At 36.0% G+C, this 17,459-nt stretch overlaps 1 protein-coding gene across 1 annotated transcript in view; it reads right to left on the bottom strand.

Moving 5' to 3' along the window:
- Positions 1-17,459, bottom strand: part of LOC145661452 (uncharacterized) — a 365,296-nt gene that overhangs the window by 330,152 nt on the left and 17,685 nt on the right. The window contains exon 3 of the mRNA XM_081726763.1: positions 7,314-7,449. Within this exon, the coding sequence (XP_081582889.1) occupies positions 7,314-7,449 (136 nt within the window). The remainder of the gene's footprint in view (positions 1-7,313; positions 7,450-17,459) is intronic.

Raw genomic sequence — 17,459 nt, 5'->3', positions numbered from 1 at the left:
AGTTTGACCAGAATTTCGCTGTTACTGTATTGCTAAAATAACAGCAGAAACTTTTCAATGTGATTATAAAGTAGATATTGATTAGAAAGCTAAGAACATCAGATAAAATACAAGAATTCTTCGTGACGAGAACAGAAGAGTAGGAAGACTCTTCTTGCAATAAGGGTCCAATGTTTACAGTTGGGACTAAACATCTGCTATGTTTATTAATAAAAAAGAGTGCGAAAATTATAGTTCCTGTATGGTACAAAAAATGTTATTGATTTATCATAACGAAGATTGCTGAGTACCATAACCCAACAGGTAAGACAATTAAGCTTAAATGTATACTGAGACTTCTTCACTTTTATAAGAATAATTATTAATGACAACGAGCAAAATAATTCACAAAGCTTTTTCTAATACACTTTCTCCTCTTATGTCATTCTTCAGAGTTTGAGACTTTTTTTTTTTACAATTTCTCTTAAGTGGTCAATATTTTCCCTTTGTAATACATATTGGAGACAAGAAAGAAACAGAAGAAATATCTTCAAGTACTAATTGTTTTTTACCTCATTCTCTCTCTCTCTCTCTCTCTCTCTCTCTCTCTCTCTCTCTATATATATATATATATATATATATATATATATATATATATATATATATATATATATATATATATATATATATACAGAGTCGGATTTAGGGAGTGCACCGGTGCACGTGTAGTCCCTTCGTTGTAAACATACACCGTCTAAAATGAGAAGCTAGCAGTCAAAACAGTAACATTTTCCGAAACTTCCTGCCTTCATGTTTCCGTTTGGGGCTTAAAAGAAAGCGAAGTTTTGTAAAAGCAGTAGTTTAAGTCGATTTTCTGAAGGTTGACGAAAAAGATTCAACAAGCAAAACGGTATAACATTTGTCAAATAGGATAGAAAACAGAAATCAGGAATATAATATTTCTTTTCCTGTATACCACTTGCGACCCTCTTTAAAATAGTCCCCACTGTTCTATGCATTAGCGTTGTCAGGGGCAAAGAATATTGTCACATGTCCCTTTCAAGAATTCCATTGTGATGGGTTATTTTGGAAGTTATTGGTGCACCCCTCAGAAAATCTTGGATCCGTCTCTCTCTCTCTCTCGGGCCGCGGTGGCTCAGTGGTAGAGCGTTCACCTCTGGTGCTTGGGGTCCCGGGTTCGATCCCAGCCCCCGCCAAGTGAACTTTGTGGTGGACAAACACCATGTGCGTGGGTTTTCTCGGGGTTCTCCCGTTTCCTCCCACTTTCTTCATTCCACTATTTCATTCATTACTCATCATCACCGTCCCCTTTGGCATAACCGTGGGGCGTAAAACTCAAAGATTTCATTTCATTTTTTATCTCTCTCTCTATACATATACATATACATATATATATATATATATAATAAAATTATTATTTTAAACGTTTTCGTCAATTAGCTGGAATTATCTTTTCGGATTGCTGTCTTTAAAAAAAATACCTTGTGTTATATATCTACTGTGACACCACAGTGGACCGTATCGTACTTTACCCAAGCTCCCCACTTCTTCTCTGGTTGCACTTGCGCTCGTTCTTCATTTCCCATTTCTAACATTGATAAAAATGACATACTCAAAAAACGTCCCAGTGCCAATTTAATTAAATGTATTCTATTATCCAGTACGTTACTAGTCAATTCACTTAGCATCCATATTCTAAGTATACACTGGTTCATTATTTGTTAATTGTTTTGCTACAGGATATTGGACCATGTTCTGTTTTCACTTTTAAATATATAGAGTTTATTTTCATAGGACAAATGAAGGTTAGAAACTGGCACAACTTTTCTTTTTCATTTACGTTTCTCCATAAAATATGTAAACGTTTTTATATGGCGTTGGGTACTACGACTATATGCAATATATAGATCCTTTATAAATTTTCTCAGCACTTTAATTAACATGAAAATATTTCTTCAAAGCCAGGTAAATATTATATCTTGGAAATATAATATTTACAAAAACACATAATAGCATACAAAAGAAGTTGACTCCATTAGAATAATTAACTGCATTTTTAGCAGTAACGAATATATATATATATATATATATATATATATATTTAATTTCTGTAAAATTGTTTCGAAAGGGAAACTCTCCACTAGAATATTCAATATTCCTGCTATTAGTGTATTATCCTCATGAAGAGAATACGTGTTTCGAATTAAGGAATTTCTTTATAGGTAGGCTATAATTATAAAATAGACTAGTATCGAGAGAAACTGACAAGGTAGAATTATTTTCCTTATTAGGGGGCCTAATTTATCTCAGCATAATTGATGGATTTAGGTGGCCCTTTATACGTTTCATTCCGCCCACTAACCTGAAAAGCATATAATTCTTTATTATCAAAGTTTGCCTTCGTTTTCACATGAAAATCAATCTCTGTTAAAGTGTTTTTTAGGGTTAGGAAAGTGTATGGAGAAACGTATTTCAAAAAAATGGTAATAGTTATTTAAGTTTACAATTCTCATAAATTCCTACTTATGATTACCTACTATTTTAGTGTACAAGACTTTTCCTCCACCAAGATACCGATCACTTACATTTTTTACTTTTTTATTCTTTTTTAAATTTTGATTTCAAGGTTCAGGAAATATGTAATAGATGCTTTCTAATAGAATATACTACTTGGACCTAAGACTTTTCTTGCATCAAGGGGGTAGAATGATTCAGTATTAGAATGTACTAACTTTGTTGTGATGCGTCCCTGGCTTGATTTTTGGACATATGAGTTACGGTGAACAACATCATGTCCGCATCATTTTTCCAAGTTCTGACGCTTCCTCCAACATTCTATTAATAATTTCATCAATTTTTTCATAGCCACCAGTCTCCCTGAGTCTTCAGGGTATATTCGTGGGAAGTGAAATTGGAAATTCATTTAATCTCTTCTGGGCAATGAAGTAAGTTTGTCCCAATATAAAATTTTTAAAAAAATGTATTTAGTAAGAATTTTCGTACATAAAATGTACTCTTATTACTTAAAAGTGTGTTCTTTACTCATATTTGTCGTGATAAAAATCTAAAATATTTCACTTTAATACATGTTTTGCTACCACATTTTAATCTTAATCTAAAATCAGCAGCTGAAAATAGGAACTAAGACCGAAAAATGCTTTCCAAAAAGAACAGTACCTGAGATCTGCTTGAGATAAAAGACGAATAGTAACCACATTTTTGAGAGATAATAGAGCAACTCATTTTAGTGAGTTTGTGTGCTAATTACTCCGGTATTGTAGCCAAAATATCAAAGTATGCCCAGTTAAAATTTCATTATCATATTGTAACTAACTAAAAATTTATACCTATCTGTACAAAACTTATTGAACGCCCTATGTATTTAACTCTAGTTATTGTTATAAATAGCAATTATTGAAATTACTTAACGTTTGATCTTTTCGAACAGGCTTTACAGGTATTTCCGATAATGCTTGTTCTAAATAATAAGTAAAGAATCATTGGTCTTGAGTGTTAACTTACTTCAAACCTCAACATTGATAGATCATAACACAAATGCATACATTTAAAAAATACCATATATCAGAAGGATGCTTAGCTATCAAGGTACACACTCATGCCAAATTTGGTAAAGATTGTAGGTGTTCTGTAAATGAAAATGAAACGAAATATTTCAGTTTAACATCACCCAATTATACCCTTTAGGCTAAGGGAGACGATGATTAAGGCGAATGATAATGAAAGACTTGGTAAAATGAGATTGTGAGAGGAAACGGATGAACCCCGAGAAACCCTACCTACAGGATGTTGTATACCACAAGCTTGCTTGACCGGGGATCGATCTACGGACACAGTGCATTGAGGTAAGCGCTCTACCACTTAGTCAAAGTGTCCCCCCGTAGTAATTCTTTAGATCGTGCATGATGTATTCTCGCCACTGAATTTTAAAGAAAAATTTAGCTGACTAAAACATAAAGCACTTGAAACTAATATGTTTGGACATCTATTTTCCTTGAATATGAATATACATAATCATTAATCATTAGGTTCAAATTAAATGTTTCATAAGGTCGTAACTTTTTGTTAAAATGTGAGTAGTTAGGCGTATAGCCTTCCTCCATTACCCATTTTCACAAAATATGAGAAATCAGTGTTGAAGCCGAATGGCCTCGCATGCAAAACATTATAATGAATGAGTACATAAAAATACAATTGCTACAACTTATTTTTAATGAAAGAAAATTAACAAGATTCTTAGTGTTTCACGGAAGAAAAGAGTCTAAAGAAAATATATACAGTGGACGATTTATCTCGATACGCCTTCGTGACTTTGCAGATAATAGATACAGAAATCAGAAATTTAGTACAATGCAAACGTCTACAGGGAAATATTGGTTGTCATACACTGCAATGCAACCAGGTTAACACTTCTGCCAGCCCAATATAAAGTTATTTTCCAATAGCACTAAATCAGGTTATCACATATTTCAAATCTACATATTAAGTGAACACTTCAAATGACATTCTTGTTAAGCAGTGTTGCAAACTAACAATGCTACAGCATCACAAAGATTTCAATTTCGATGACATCTAGAGCAATAAAATCACAAGTGAGACTGATTTAGTGCCATTTGGAAAATATATTTCATTATGGTAAGGTTTGTAACATGTGAACTGGTGGTATTGCAGTGTATGTTAACCCATTAGTGCCCAGAATTCCCCAGTGGTATTTTGAAAAGGTTCTTTTCGCCTATTTGGTCTTAATAGTACTCTAAAATAGAAATTAGAATATTTTTGAAAAATATTTATTTTTTCTTGTTTTTTAGGCCGGCAACTTAAGTTGCCAAATGGCACATTCATATTCAAAAAAGGGAAAATTTTGGAAAGTTACAATTTTGAGGGAGAAAATACACTGCGAAATCATAACTATTAAAATCAAGTTAATCTTTCCTTTACAGACCTTCAATCCTTCCTTCTGGAGTCTTTAAAATCAATCCAGTTGAGTATTTCTCCTCAAAACACATTGTAGCCAAAAACAATGCTAACCTTACGTCAATATATCATACAAAGAAAATGCAACGATGCTATGACGAAACAGACCCCAAAGTAACTTCATGGTTAAAACCTGCAACGTCAATCCTTGAATTTCTGCGCTATATCGAAAAATTGCCGTGGCAACTTAAGTTGCCAAGGGGCAGTAATGGGTTAAACAACGTCTCCCTACCGATATTTATATATTTACATGCTACTCAATTTCAGTGTACTTTCTCTATTACTTTAAAAGTTACAAGGGGTATCAAGACAAACAACCCACCCGACACAAACACAAACACACACACACACACACACACACATATATATATATATATATATATATATATATATGACAAATGATATATCTAATTGGGCAGAACAAAATGATATGAGTGCGTACAAAACCTCATGCGTAGTTTTCAAGAGAATTAAGTGAAACAATTTATTCTGTAAACCTAAAAATTGTTGTTGTACATGAACCCTGGTATGTATTAAGGTGAAATTAATAGTAAAGCATAGCCTCATCAAGGTTTATATTATAAACTATGTAGTGTACTTAATGAATCTAGTCGAAAATCATTGTTAGCTTTTAAACTTCAATTTCTGTTGGATCAAAACCGTGTACAAACATGAATCATATATTAGAATCATAAGCCTTGATCCGATACCTTAAATCATATATCATGAATTATATATATATATATATATATATATATATATATATATATATATATATATATATATATATATATATATATATTGAATCAATACCATGAACAAAAATGCATAATATATCATAGTTCATTATTTAAAAGCGTATGCAAAGATTAATCATATATTACAGTTCATGATCAAAACCATATACAAAGATTAATCACATATCGCGAATCATATGCCATTATATATATATATATATCATGAATCATATACCATGAGTCATATATATATATGAGGAATCATATTTCATGAATTATGTATTATGAATCAAAATCCTGTACAATAATGAATCATATATCAGTTCATAGCTTCAATCCAGTCGAGCAAAATAACATCTTTGAGGATAAACTCTAATCCGTCGCTGGTCAGAAAATCGAGAAAAAGTGATATTTTATGTCGCTGAAAAATATGACGTTCTCTGCCAATATTAATGAACTGAGTTATTCTGCTGGAAGAGATTCTTTATCTATATGCATGAAAAGTAGACTCCTAATAGTTGCGCATTCACATCTACTAGTTACGCAAATATTACTTGCAAAACTGTGGAAAAGAGTGTAATACGAGAAATAAAGCGTGTATAGTAAAGAAATGGTTGATATAAATGACATAACATACCTTTTTACTTCATTACCTCGTTCTAATTTCTCACGAAACTTATCCACGATATTGTTTGGAATGGAAACTGGGCAAAACGTGCCGCAGAATGTTTACACATAATCTTATTTGGTTTACTGGTAGGTTTGAATCTATGAGAACTAATTATTATTCTCTTGACTCTGAAACACATACTCGCTTAATGATAAATCTTTAATTTAGGTAATGGATATGCTTGTTAGTTTGGTATAATCTCTTTGAGAAATTTAGTAACTCTCTCTCTTTCTCTCTTGGATATACAAATATCGTAGAATAAACGGATCCATATTTATCAGTGTGTCTATGCTTCAGTAGTGTGATTTAATCTAGTTAAAACACTACAATGACATGATGTAATTACGTAATAAAACAAAATCTTCGCGTATTTATAGGTCAGTCCAATACATATGGAAACGTAAAATATTTTTCTCAAACTAGAAAACGTCAAAACTTGATATGGAGCAATATGATACGCGGCAAAATCAGAAATGACCAGAGAAAATTCCTAGTATTCATAAACGCAATTTCTGTTCAAATAAAACGGGAAAATATATCACAAAAAGGTTAAGAAACTAGTTGTGCCAAGAGAAAGGAGTAGCGTTATTTTACTTTCACGGCTTGTTTTTCTTGTATTACCTACGTTTTTTCTTTACGTCTCTCACGTTTAGAATAGATCGTAATTCACTGGAAAATCCACGGGGACGAGATTTTTAACTCAGTAAAATCTTCTCTGAGATCAAGAGTAAACTTCAAGCTAGGATCATTAAGTTCTTTAATCGTTAAGTAGTTAGAAAATGAACATTTTGCGTTTGGAAATAAGTGTAAATTCTAATTTACAATAGCAAGCATTATGATAATAACGATAATAATAATATATGGAAATCAATTACAGTTAGTGAACAAATTATACACTCTACTATGATACTTACCGACAATGTTCAGTTTAGCCATAACCATTTCTGTTATAAACGTGGGCTGATCTGCAGACACTTCACACCTGTAGGTACCTGACATTTCTAAATTGACGTCGGTTAACACTACTTGACTTTCATTCGAAGAACCAACCTGTAATTCAAAATAGAAAATTTTGTATTAAAATTGTTTCAACAATCTGTAATACAGAACTTTACAACAAAATGGATTTCAGGACACCTAACCAGGTCTTATACATGCTGTCTTAGAAGTCCCCGTATCCCTAAATTTCAGTGTCATGGAGAACCATATCAGTGTAATTTTAGCTGTGGTATTAGAAACACTGCTTTCGTGATCACGTTGGCGTTCCTGCGTTCACTGTACAACGGTATGTTGTATTCTTTATCGTATACTTGTATTCTTTAATGTATACTTGTATTCTCTTCGAGCAATAGTTGGTTTATAAATATGTATAATCCACTTTATTTTATAGAGGAAGAAAAAGAAGAAAATAATATAAGATTAATATATATATATATATATATATATATATATATATATATATATATATATATATATATATATATATATATATATATATATATAAATAATTGAATGTGGATACGTAACTAAGAACGACGAACTGAAATTTGTCATAGAAAAAAACAAGATATAACGTTATGTAATGTCGTAGTCTCGCTGTTATGTTGTATGTGAGTTAATGTTTTACGAAGCTTCAAAAGATAATAAAAGATTTAACAAGGTAGTTTAGAATCGGTCAATTTTACTAATTATTACGAACCATTATATTTTGTTATATTAAATGGTGCCGAAACGTCGGGAAACTGTGATTTAGATTAGAAGAATAGTAAATCTTTATCACCATTGTCCGAGACGTAAATTTCACTTTGCTTCGTAGTGGAACTATAATATACAGAAGCGTAAAAATGAGTGTCCCGAGAAATGACTCTATCATAGATACGGAAGATGGAACGAATATGTCTGAAAATGTGATTAATAGAATGCCACAAGAAACAGCTCAACCGAACGTTACCTTGGAAGTAATCTTTCAACAGTTGAAACTAATGCAACAGCGAATTGATGAACGGTGGGAACAAATGTAACAACGAGGAGATTAACAAAATAATCACATGAACCAACGATTGGACCAAATGCAACAGCGAGGTGATGAACCAAAAAATCACATGAACCAACGATTGGACCAGATGAAACAACGAGATGATGAATGTTGGAAACAAATGCAACAACGAGATGATGAACGGTGGAAACAAATACAACAACGAGATGATGAATGGTGGAAAAAAATTCACCAAGGAAATAATGAATGGTGGAAAAAAATGCACCAAGGAAATGATGAATGGTGGAAATAAATGCAACAACGAGATGATAAACGGTGGAAACAAATACAACAACGAGATGATGAATGGTGGAAACAAATGCAACAACGAGATGATGAATGGTGAAAACAAATTCAACAACGAGATGATGAACGGTGGAAACAAATACAACAACGAGATGATGAATGGTGGGAACAAATGCAACAGCGAGATGATGAACGGTGGAAACAAATAGAACAACGAGATTATGAATGGTGGAAACAAATGCAACAACGAAATGATGAATGGTGGAAACAAATGTAACAACGAGATGATGAATGATGGAAATAAAATGCAACAACGAGATGAAGAACGGTGGAAACAAATACAACAACGAGATGATGAACGGTGGAAACAAATAGAACAACGAGATGATGAATGGTGGAAACAAATGCAGCAGCGAAATGATGAATGGTGGAAACAAATGCAACAACGAGATGATGAACGGTGGAAACAAATAGAACAACGAGATGATGAATAGTGGAAACAAATGCAACAACGAGATGATGAATGGTGAAAACAAATGCAACAAAGAGATGATGAACGGTGGAAACAAATAGAACAACGAGATGATGAATGGTGGAAACAAATGCAACAACGAAATGATGAATGGTGGAAACAAATGCAACAACGAGATGATAAATGATGAAAATAAATGCAACAACGAGATGAAGAACGGTGGAAACAAATACAACAACGAGATGAAGAATGGTGGAAACAAATGCAACAACGAGATGATGAATGGTGGAAATAAATGCAACAACGAAATGATGAATAGTGGAAACAAATGCAACCACGAGATGATGAATGGTGGAAACAAATGCAACAACGAGATGATGAATGGTGGAAACAAATGCAGCAACGAAATGATGAATGGTGGAAACAAATGCAACAACGAGATGATGAACGGTGGAAACAAATAGAACAACGAGATGATGAATGGTGAAAACAAATGCAGCAACGAAATGATGAATGGTGGAAACAAATGCAACAACGAGATGATGAATGGTGGAAATAAATGCAACAACGAGATGAAGAACGGTGGAAACAAATACAACAACGAGATGAAGAATGGTGGAAACAAATGCAGCAACGAAATGATGAATGGTGGAAATAAATGCAACCACGAGATGATGAACGGTGTGAACAAATGCAACTACAAAATCAGCAAAATGTAATGCGAAAACGGAGTTACAAGAAGGTCTGCCAATTATTGAATAAACTCCATTATCAGTCAGCAGGAATGCGTTAAATGAACCTGAACATTCTACAGATCCTGAATTTGCATCGACGAAGAAATATGACATTATTGATTTGAATGTGTGGATGAAATTAGCTGAATGTTCGCGAAAACATATTGCGGTATTGGTGGAATCCTGTTTCTGATGAACTTCTCTCCTCATTCGAATGTTTTGGTTGCTTTACTGATGCTGAGTGTAACGAAGATTTTGATATATATCAATGTGCGAATAGTTATGATCATTTTCGTCTTGGGAACCTTATTGACTGTCTGTATTCCCAGTATATTCAACATGATATTAATCCTGCGATTCATGTAGCAGGGAGAAAGTTGATTCCAGTATTCGTGAAATGCAGAAAGAAAACGTGTGTTCCTACTAATGTTTGTAGTGATTAGCCGATTGAGTTGAATCTGTTGAGTTGTTCATTCAACGAAAAAAAAAATGATGCTAGTAAACAATCCAATGATGTTTTCACAGAATGTCTTAGTCTTGCTGTTATGTTGTATGTGAATTAATGTTTTACGAAGCTTCAAAAGATAATAAAAGATTTAGCAAGGTAATTTAGAATCGGTCAATTTTACTAATTATTACGAACCATTGTATTGTTATAACTGTGTGGCGCGGAACATTTCAGTTGTCAATAAAATCATGGATAATGTGATTGGTTGCAGTTACGCACTAGATGCAAGGTTTGTGTTATGTGTGTGGTTGAATGAACGACCATACACTGGGCAAACAATGACGTAGCTAATGCCTACGTTTATAGGTCGCTTTGGCAACAGGGAAGAATTGAGCAACAGCGTGGAGGAAAACTTTCCAGAGAGAACTTCTCAAATGCTTCGCAACATGTTAAGGAGAACATGCAAAAGCATACATTTGTGTATACACCATAACGGAAGAATACCTTACCGATCTACCGGATAATTAGTTCGTACATGTAAGTCCTCGTCTATAGTACGTACTAAACAAATAACAAAAAATTAAACTGATGTTGCTCTGTGTGATACTTAAACCTAGAGGTATGAGGACTACTCGAATACACTGTATAATAGCCATATATTGAATGATGCATATAAGCCTCCGTGTAACCTACATTAGTAATATTTGGATAGAGAAAAGAAGGCATTATTTTCAAAATAAAATAATGCATGTGCGAAACTGTATGTGAAGAATCAACTTATATCGTAATGTATATTTATGGGTCATATTATTAATGCTTCAATTTGTAATAAGACATTGTTTTCTTACAAGAATTTAAGTATATATTGCTACGATCAAATGATGCCCTAGTAAAAAAAAGTAATAGATTTTCCGTATAGACTTTTAACATGAATTAACAACAAATGTAGCTCCAACCCGCAAATCTATATTTTTTATATATGTTAGCATAATTTTAATCTTTGGCCTAATTTCGCATACTAACATGTTTTGAACTTTGTTTATGTATACAGGGTGGTCGTGCATGAATGTCGGAAAATTCGTGAGATGAATCTACAGGTAAAAACAAGCAAAAAATGTCATATGAACATTAGGTGAATGCGGCTTCGTTTGGACGCTAGAGGCGTCTGAAATGTCACCTTCCGAGGCGGCAATTTGCAATATCTCAAGAACGGAGAGAAATACGAATGTCGGGTCAAAACATATCAAAGGAAACCCCATCCGAAGAATCCAATTATGCATAAGTGGTGGCGAAACAGTGGCGGCGCCAGAGGGGGACACAAAGAAAGTGAATGAAACATGGAGGAAAGTGAACAATTTACACTGAAAAATTGTAGGAGGTGATGTTACTTGGAATATGCAACAACAAATGTTAATGAACAAAGGCAACAGCGGCTAGTCTGTAGGGACTTTATGGGAGGCGGATTGTAGGAATACAGTATCTTTGTAATGGTGAGAAATAGGAATGTTGGGTCAAAAGATATCAAAGGAAATGCCATCCGAAGAGTCCAATTATGTATAAGTGATGGCGAAACAGTGGCGGCGCCAGGGGAAGCACAAAGAAAGTGAATGAAACATGGAGAAAAGTTGAAATTGGTGAAAACACAACTATTTGAAAGCAATCAGGAAACAAGGAATACAACTCTACGTGTACTGTATGATACATGTCCGATGACAGAGGGCGCATAGCTACAGTAGGTGGAACAAGGGGCGTGCAGAGCGTCGCGTAGTAGAGTTAGTTATAGGAATAGTGAAAGCGTGGGTAACGAGAGCGTTCGCATCGAAGGTGCAGAGGACAGCGCACAGTTCATTCGTACTGAATGGGGCAATGACAGTAACAGCACAAGCGTTTTAGTGCTACACTCTACAGGCAGGGCAGTAATCCATGTGTACGTGAATGTGGTTTACTTTGTGTCGTGTGAAACAGTGTTGATGTTGACAAGCGCTATGTGTAATTCACCACAATGAATAGGGTAGTATACACTAACGCCGAAATGGTAGATATGCATTTGATGTAGGGCTTAGCGGAAGGTAATGCAGAAGAAGCACGTAGGTTATATGCGGAACGCTACCCAAATCGACAAATTCCAGCACCGGGGATGTTTATTCGTATTCATCAGCGATTGCGGGACACTGGGTCATTCCTTCCCAACACAGACATTCCGTGACGACGACGCGTTCGAACACCCCCTGGAAGAGAGGGTACTCCGACATGTGACCCGAAACCCGAATATTAGTACCCGACGAATAGCAAGGCAGGAACACGTTTCGCATCAAGTCGTGCTAAGCATCTTGCATAGTAATAATCTCAGACCATACCACGTACAACGAACGCATGCGTTATACGATGGTGACTATGAAACCCGACGACGTTTCTGTCGTTGGTTATACCGCCCGTGCCGTGTATCACCAGCCTTTCTAACACAGGTATTGTTCTCGGATGAGGCATTATTCACACGGGATGGCATCACAAATTTCCACAATGACCATCGATGGGCACTCAACAACCCGCATGCAATTGTAGAGACGAAGCATCAACAGCGTTTCCAATTGCATGTGTGGGCTGGTATTATTGGCGACAACGTTGTGGGACCACATTTCTTACCACAGCGATTGAACGCAATATCGTATCTTCAGTTTCTGACTCAGAACCTACCTATTCTGCTTGAAGATGTGCCACTGAGGACACGACAGTGTATGTGGTTTATGCATGATGGTGCCCCTGCCCACTCATGTCACACCATTCGTGCATATCTGAACAAAACATTTCCACGCAGGTGGATAGGTCGTGGTGGAAGACAAGCATGGCCCCCACGTTCACCCGACCTGAAACCCCTAGATTTTTTCCTGTGGGGTTACGTGAAGAGTCTCGTGTATACACGGCCCCTGCATGATGTTGAAGATCTTCGCCAGCGTGTATGTGCTGCATTTGCCACATTACGGCAAACGCCAGCGATATTGGCACCAGTCAGACAATCCTTACGCCATCGTGTAACTGTCTGTCTCGAAGAACAAGGAGGACATATTGAACAGCTGCTATAGAATGGCATTATGTTGACCATGATAAGTACAATACCTCTTGTTTTTACAGTACACTGGGTCTCATCTTCCATACGTGCTTTTTACGATCTGCACGTTTCATCACTAAGAGTGTTTAACAGTTTATTTGCAGCTCCCATGCGCCGCCACTGTTCCGCAGTACGTGTGCATAATTAGATTCTTCGGATGTGATTTCCTTTGATATCTTTACACCCGACATTTCTATTTCTCTCCGTTAAAATTATACTGTATTTCAACATTCCACCTCTCATAGTGTCCCTACAGCTTAGCCATTGTTGCCTTTCTTCATTAACATTTGTTGCTGCATGTTCCATATAACATCCGCTCCTACAGTTTGTCAGTGTAAATTGTTCACCTTTCTCCGCATTTCATTCACTTTCTTTATGCTTCCCCTGGCGCCGCCACTGTTTCGCCATCACTTATACATAATTGGATTCTTCGGATGGCATTTCCTTTGATATCTTTTGACTCGACATTCCTATTTCTCACCATTACAAAGATACTGTATTCCTACAATCCGCCTCTCATAAAGTCCCTACAGACTACCCGCTGTTGCCTTTGTTCATTAACATTTGTTGTTGCATATTCCAAGTAACATCACCTCCTACAATTTTTCAGTGTAAATTGTTCACTTTTCTCCATGTTTCATTCACTTTCTTTGTGCCCCTCTCTAGCGCCGCCACTGTTTCGCCACTACTTATGCATAATTGGATTCTTCGGATGGGGTTTCCTTTGATATGTTTTGACCCGACATTCGTATTTCTCTCCGTTCTTGAGATATTGCAAATTGCCGCCTCGGAAGGTGACATTTCAGACGCCTCTAGCGTCCAAACGAAGCCGCACTCACCCAATGTTCATATGACATTTTTTGCTTGTTTTTACCGGTAGATTCATCTCACGAATTCTATATATATAGTGCGTTCCACAAATAACACTAAGGCAGTCTCCTGAAGAAACCAAGGCAGATAGAAACATGAAACATTTTGTATCCTTCAAGGGACATACAAGACAACATTATGCTAAGAAGAACCCCCTGAGGTGAACTCAAGAGGGTTACGGAGGGTAACTACAAAATTTTAAACAGCAACTCCCATAGTGTGGTACCTCACTTGAAAGGAAATCACGTGTAGAGACTAATTCTGGAGACTACATGTCGGTAGTGTGTCCCTATCTAACATGGCGGCCATCCGTAATGTATGGTCGAAGAAACATAGCAAAGCTGTAAGCATAGAGATACATGATACCGTTTGGGACATACCACATTAATGAAGGAGATAGGGTATGCTCCAAGTGCGCACTGTCCACCTCCTGGTAGTAATGTAAACATTGGACAAACTCCTCTCGAACACGGGGAAAAGTCATTACCGGTATGGAATGACAGGCATCAAGTATGCTTTGGCGCAAATCCACAGTGCTGTTGGACTGTGTGCGGAACACCATAGTCTTCAAATAGCTCCAGAGAAAAAGATCGGGTGAAGCAAACTCTGGGAACCTGCTGGCCATTTAATGGTGCCATGACGACCAATGTATCGTCGCGGAAACACACCGTCTAAATAGTCACGTACAAGTCGGTGAAAGTGGGCAGGACAGCCATCATGCTGAAAAATATGCGGAGTTTTTTCAAATTCTTGAGAATTCTCTTCCACTGCCTCCACAATCAATGGTATAATCAAGTCTTGCAGCATTGCCATTTACTTCGCACCTGTTAATATTCCATTGATGAAGAGGGGTCCGATTATGTGATTACTGAAGATACCCCCCAGACATTCAGCGACTGTGGTTGTTGAGTGTTACCTTTACGAAATACATGAGGATTTGTGTCAGTTGTATCGGCAGTTGTGCCTGTTGACCTTGATATTCAAGTAAAACATACTCTCATCCCTGAAGCACACGTTTGTCAGCCAATCGTTACACGTGTCAATACTTCACACATCTGCTTACAAAATGTGATACGCATATCGAGATTATGTTCACATAACTCCTGGACCATACTAGTTTGTATGAATGGAAGTTATGTTTTTTTTTTTTTTCTTTTTTTAAGATTTTGTGCCTCATTGTATATGACACACCACACGTTTGAGCCACCGTTGTTATGGACTGTTGAGGATGAACATTCAGCTCCGCTAACACTTGTATCTGTGTCTCCTCCGTAACAACGCCAGAGCTTTGAGGCTTTGGGGCATTGGTCAAAGTGCCTGTCGTAAAGAATTTGAGTAATGAATGGCGTACAGAAGAAATACTAATCGGGGTGCGCACATTTTGGTCATTGAACAACCGTACTGTTGCACTGTACGAACGATTCGTAGCAGCAAAGAGTAACACCATTTCAATTCCCTGCTCAAGATGCCACATTATGTTTGAGATGTAGGAGGGTCAAACGCACCAGCACAGACACACGTGTACGGCCTTCAGACCTACTGCTCCGCTTTGTAGTGTAGTGCACTGCTGGTAAGAAAACTACATCTGATAGTGGTGCACGAGTAAACAGAGTGACTTTGCCCATTTGTGTCCAACACCTAAGCATCACTATGGGCAATTCATCCTCGTGAACGTTTCCTTGCCCGCAAGAGAAACAGTTCAACAGTAGCGCAGTGGTAAGGTGTGAGCTCATTACACGTGCGGTCCGGGGTTCGAGCCTCGAAGGGCTCATTTTTTCGTTAATATTATGGAACTCTCTTTTCTATTCGTTTCAGTTCAATTTGCCTGTTTTGTATTTGCAATATTACAATACTACAATGTGTATTGACCGTTCGTTCCGAATTAGGCCTACGTTAGACTTTAGAGTTGGTTGTGATTACGCGTGTGGGTGTGGGTGTGAACACGTGATTACCATTCAAACGAGTTACCACAAGATGGAGGTTGCTATTTTAAATTTGTAATTACTCCCATAACCCACTTCAGCGCCATAATGGGGGATTCTCCTTATCAGCATAATGTTGCTTTTATGGCTCTTGAAGATGACAAAAGGTTTCATGTTTCTACCTACCTTGGTTTCTTCAGAAGACGGGCATTTGTGTTATGAGTGGAACGCACTTTGACCGTACTTTACAGATGGACACCATGTTGGATAGAGATACGCAAGCGACATGCAGTTTCCAGCACTGGTCTCTACATGTGATTATCTTTCAAACGATGTACAACACAATGCTATTTAAAATTTTGTAGTTACCCCCTGTAACCCCCTTAGGCCTTCCTCCTAAGGAATTCTTCTTATTAACATAATGTTGTCTTTTATGTCCCATGAAGAATACAAAGGGTTTCATGTTTCTATCTGTCTTAGTTTCTTCAGGAAATGGGCCTTAGTGTTATTCGTTTAAAGCATTGTATATTAATAAGGAAATTTTCTTCATAGTAGCAAAAGCAAAAAACTTAAATAAGTTATTCTTGTTGTAATCAATATTTAAAGTCAATACACGCGACCTAGTTCGTAAGTGACAACTGTTCACTGTGCTTTTTCTTCAATTTCTGTATTATTCTCCATTGTTTATGTTAGTTAATTTGTATATTCTCTGACTACATTTCTTGTTTACGTTACATTTTCTAATTTAAATCAGGATAGGAACAAGAATCAAAGCCGGATGCAAGTGCGTCAAATTGACTTCTTTCTCTGTGTATTTTGACGTTTACAAAACATATGGTACATTTTCACTGCCTATTACAGTGGTTTCATTCCCTCGGTTCACTAACTATGTAGTTAACAGTATTTCATTTAAATAAACATCACTGCCAGTTGAACTAGTGAACAGTGGTACTAACTCTCGTGCGCTCATAAAAGTCATTTCCATAATGCAGTACATAACGGTAAACATTATCATTTGTCAGTAGAGCAAATATTTATGCAGAAGCTAACAGTTAAATAAAATGTTATTATATGCCTTGGTATTAATTAAAATTGTAAAATTTATTATGTAAAATAAATATGATTGCAGCAATTTCAGGACTTTAGTCTGTGTTTGTTAATATAGTTTATCACAATATTTCATAATAATAATAATAATAATAATAATAATAATAATAATAATAATAA

This window comes from Thermobia domestica, chromosome 10 (genome assembly GCF_964235325.1).
Source record: "Thermobia domestica chromosome 10, izTheDome1.hap1.1, whole genome shotgun sequence".
Taxonomy (NCBI): Eukaryota; Metazoa; Arthropoda; class Insecta; order Zygentoma; family Lepismatidae; genus Thermobia; species Thermobia domestica.
This window is presented reverse-complemented; position numbering and strand designations above follow the sequence as displayed.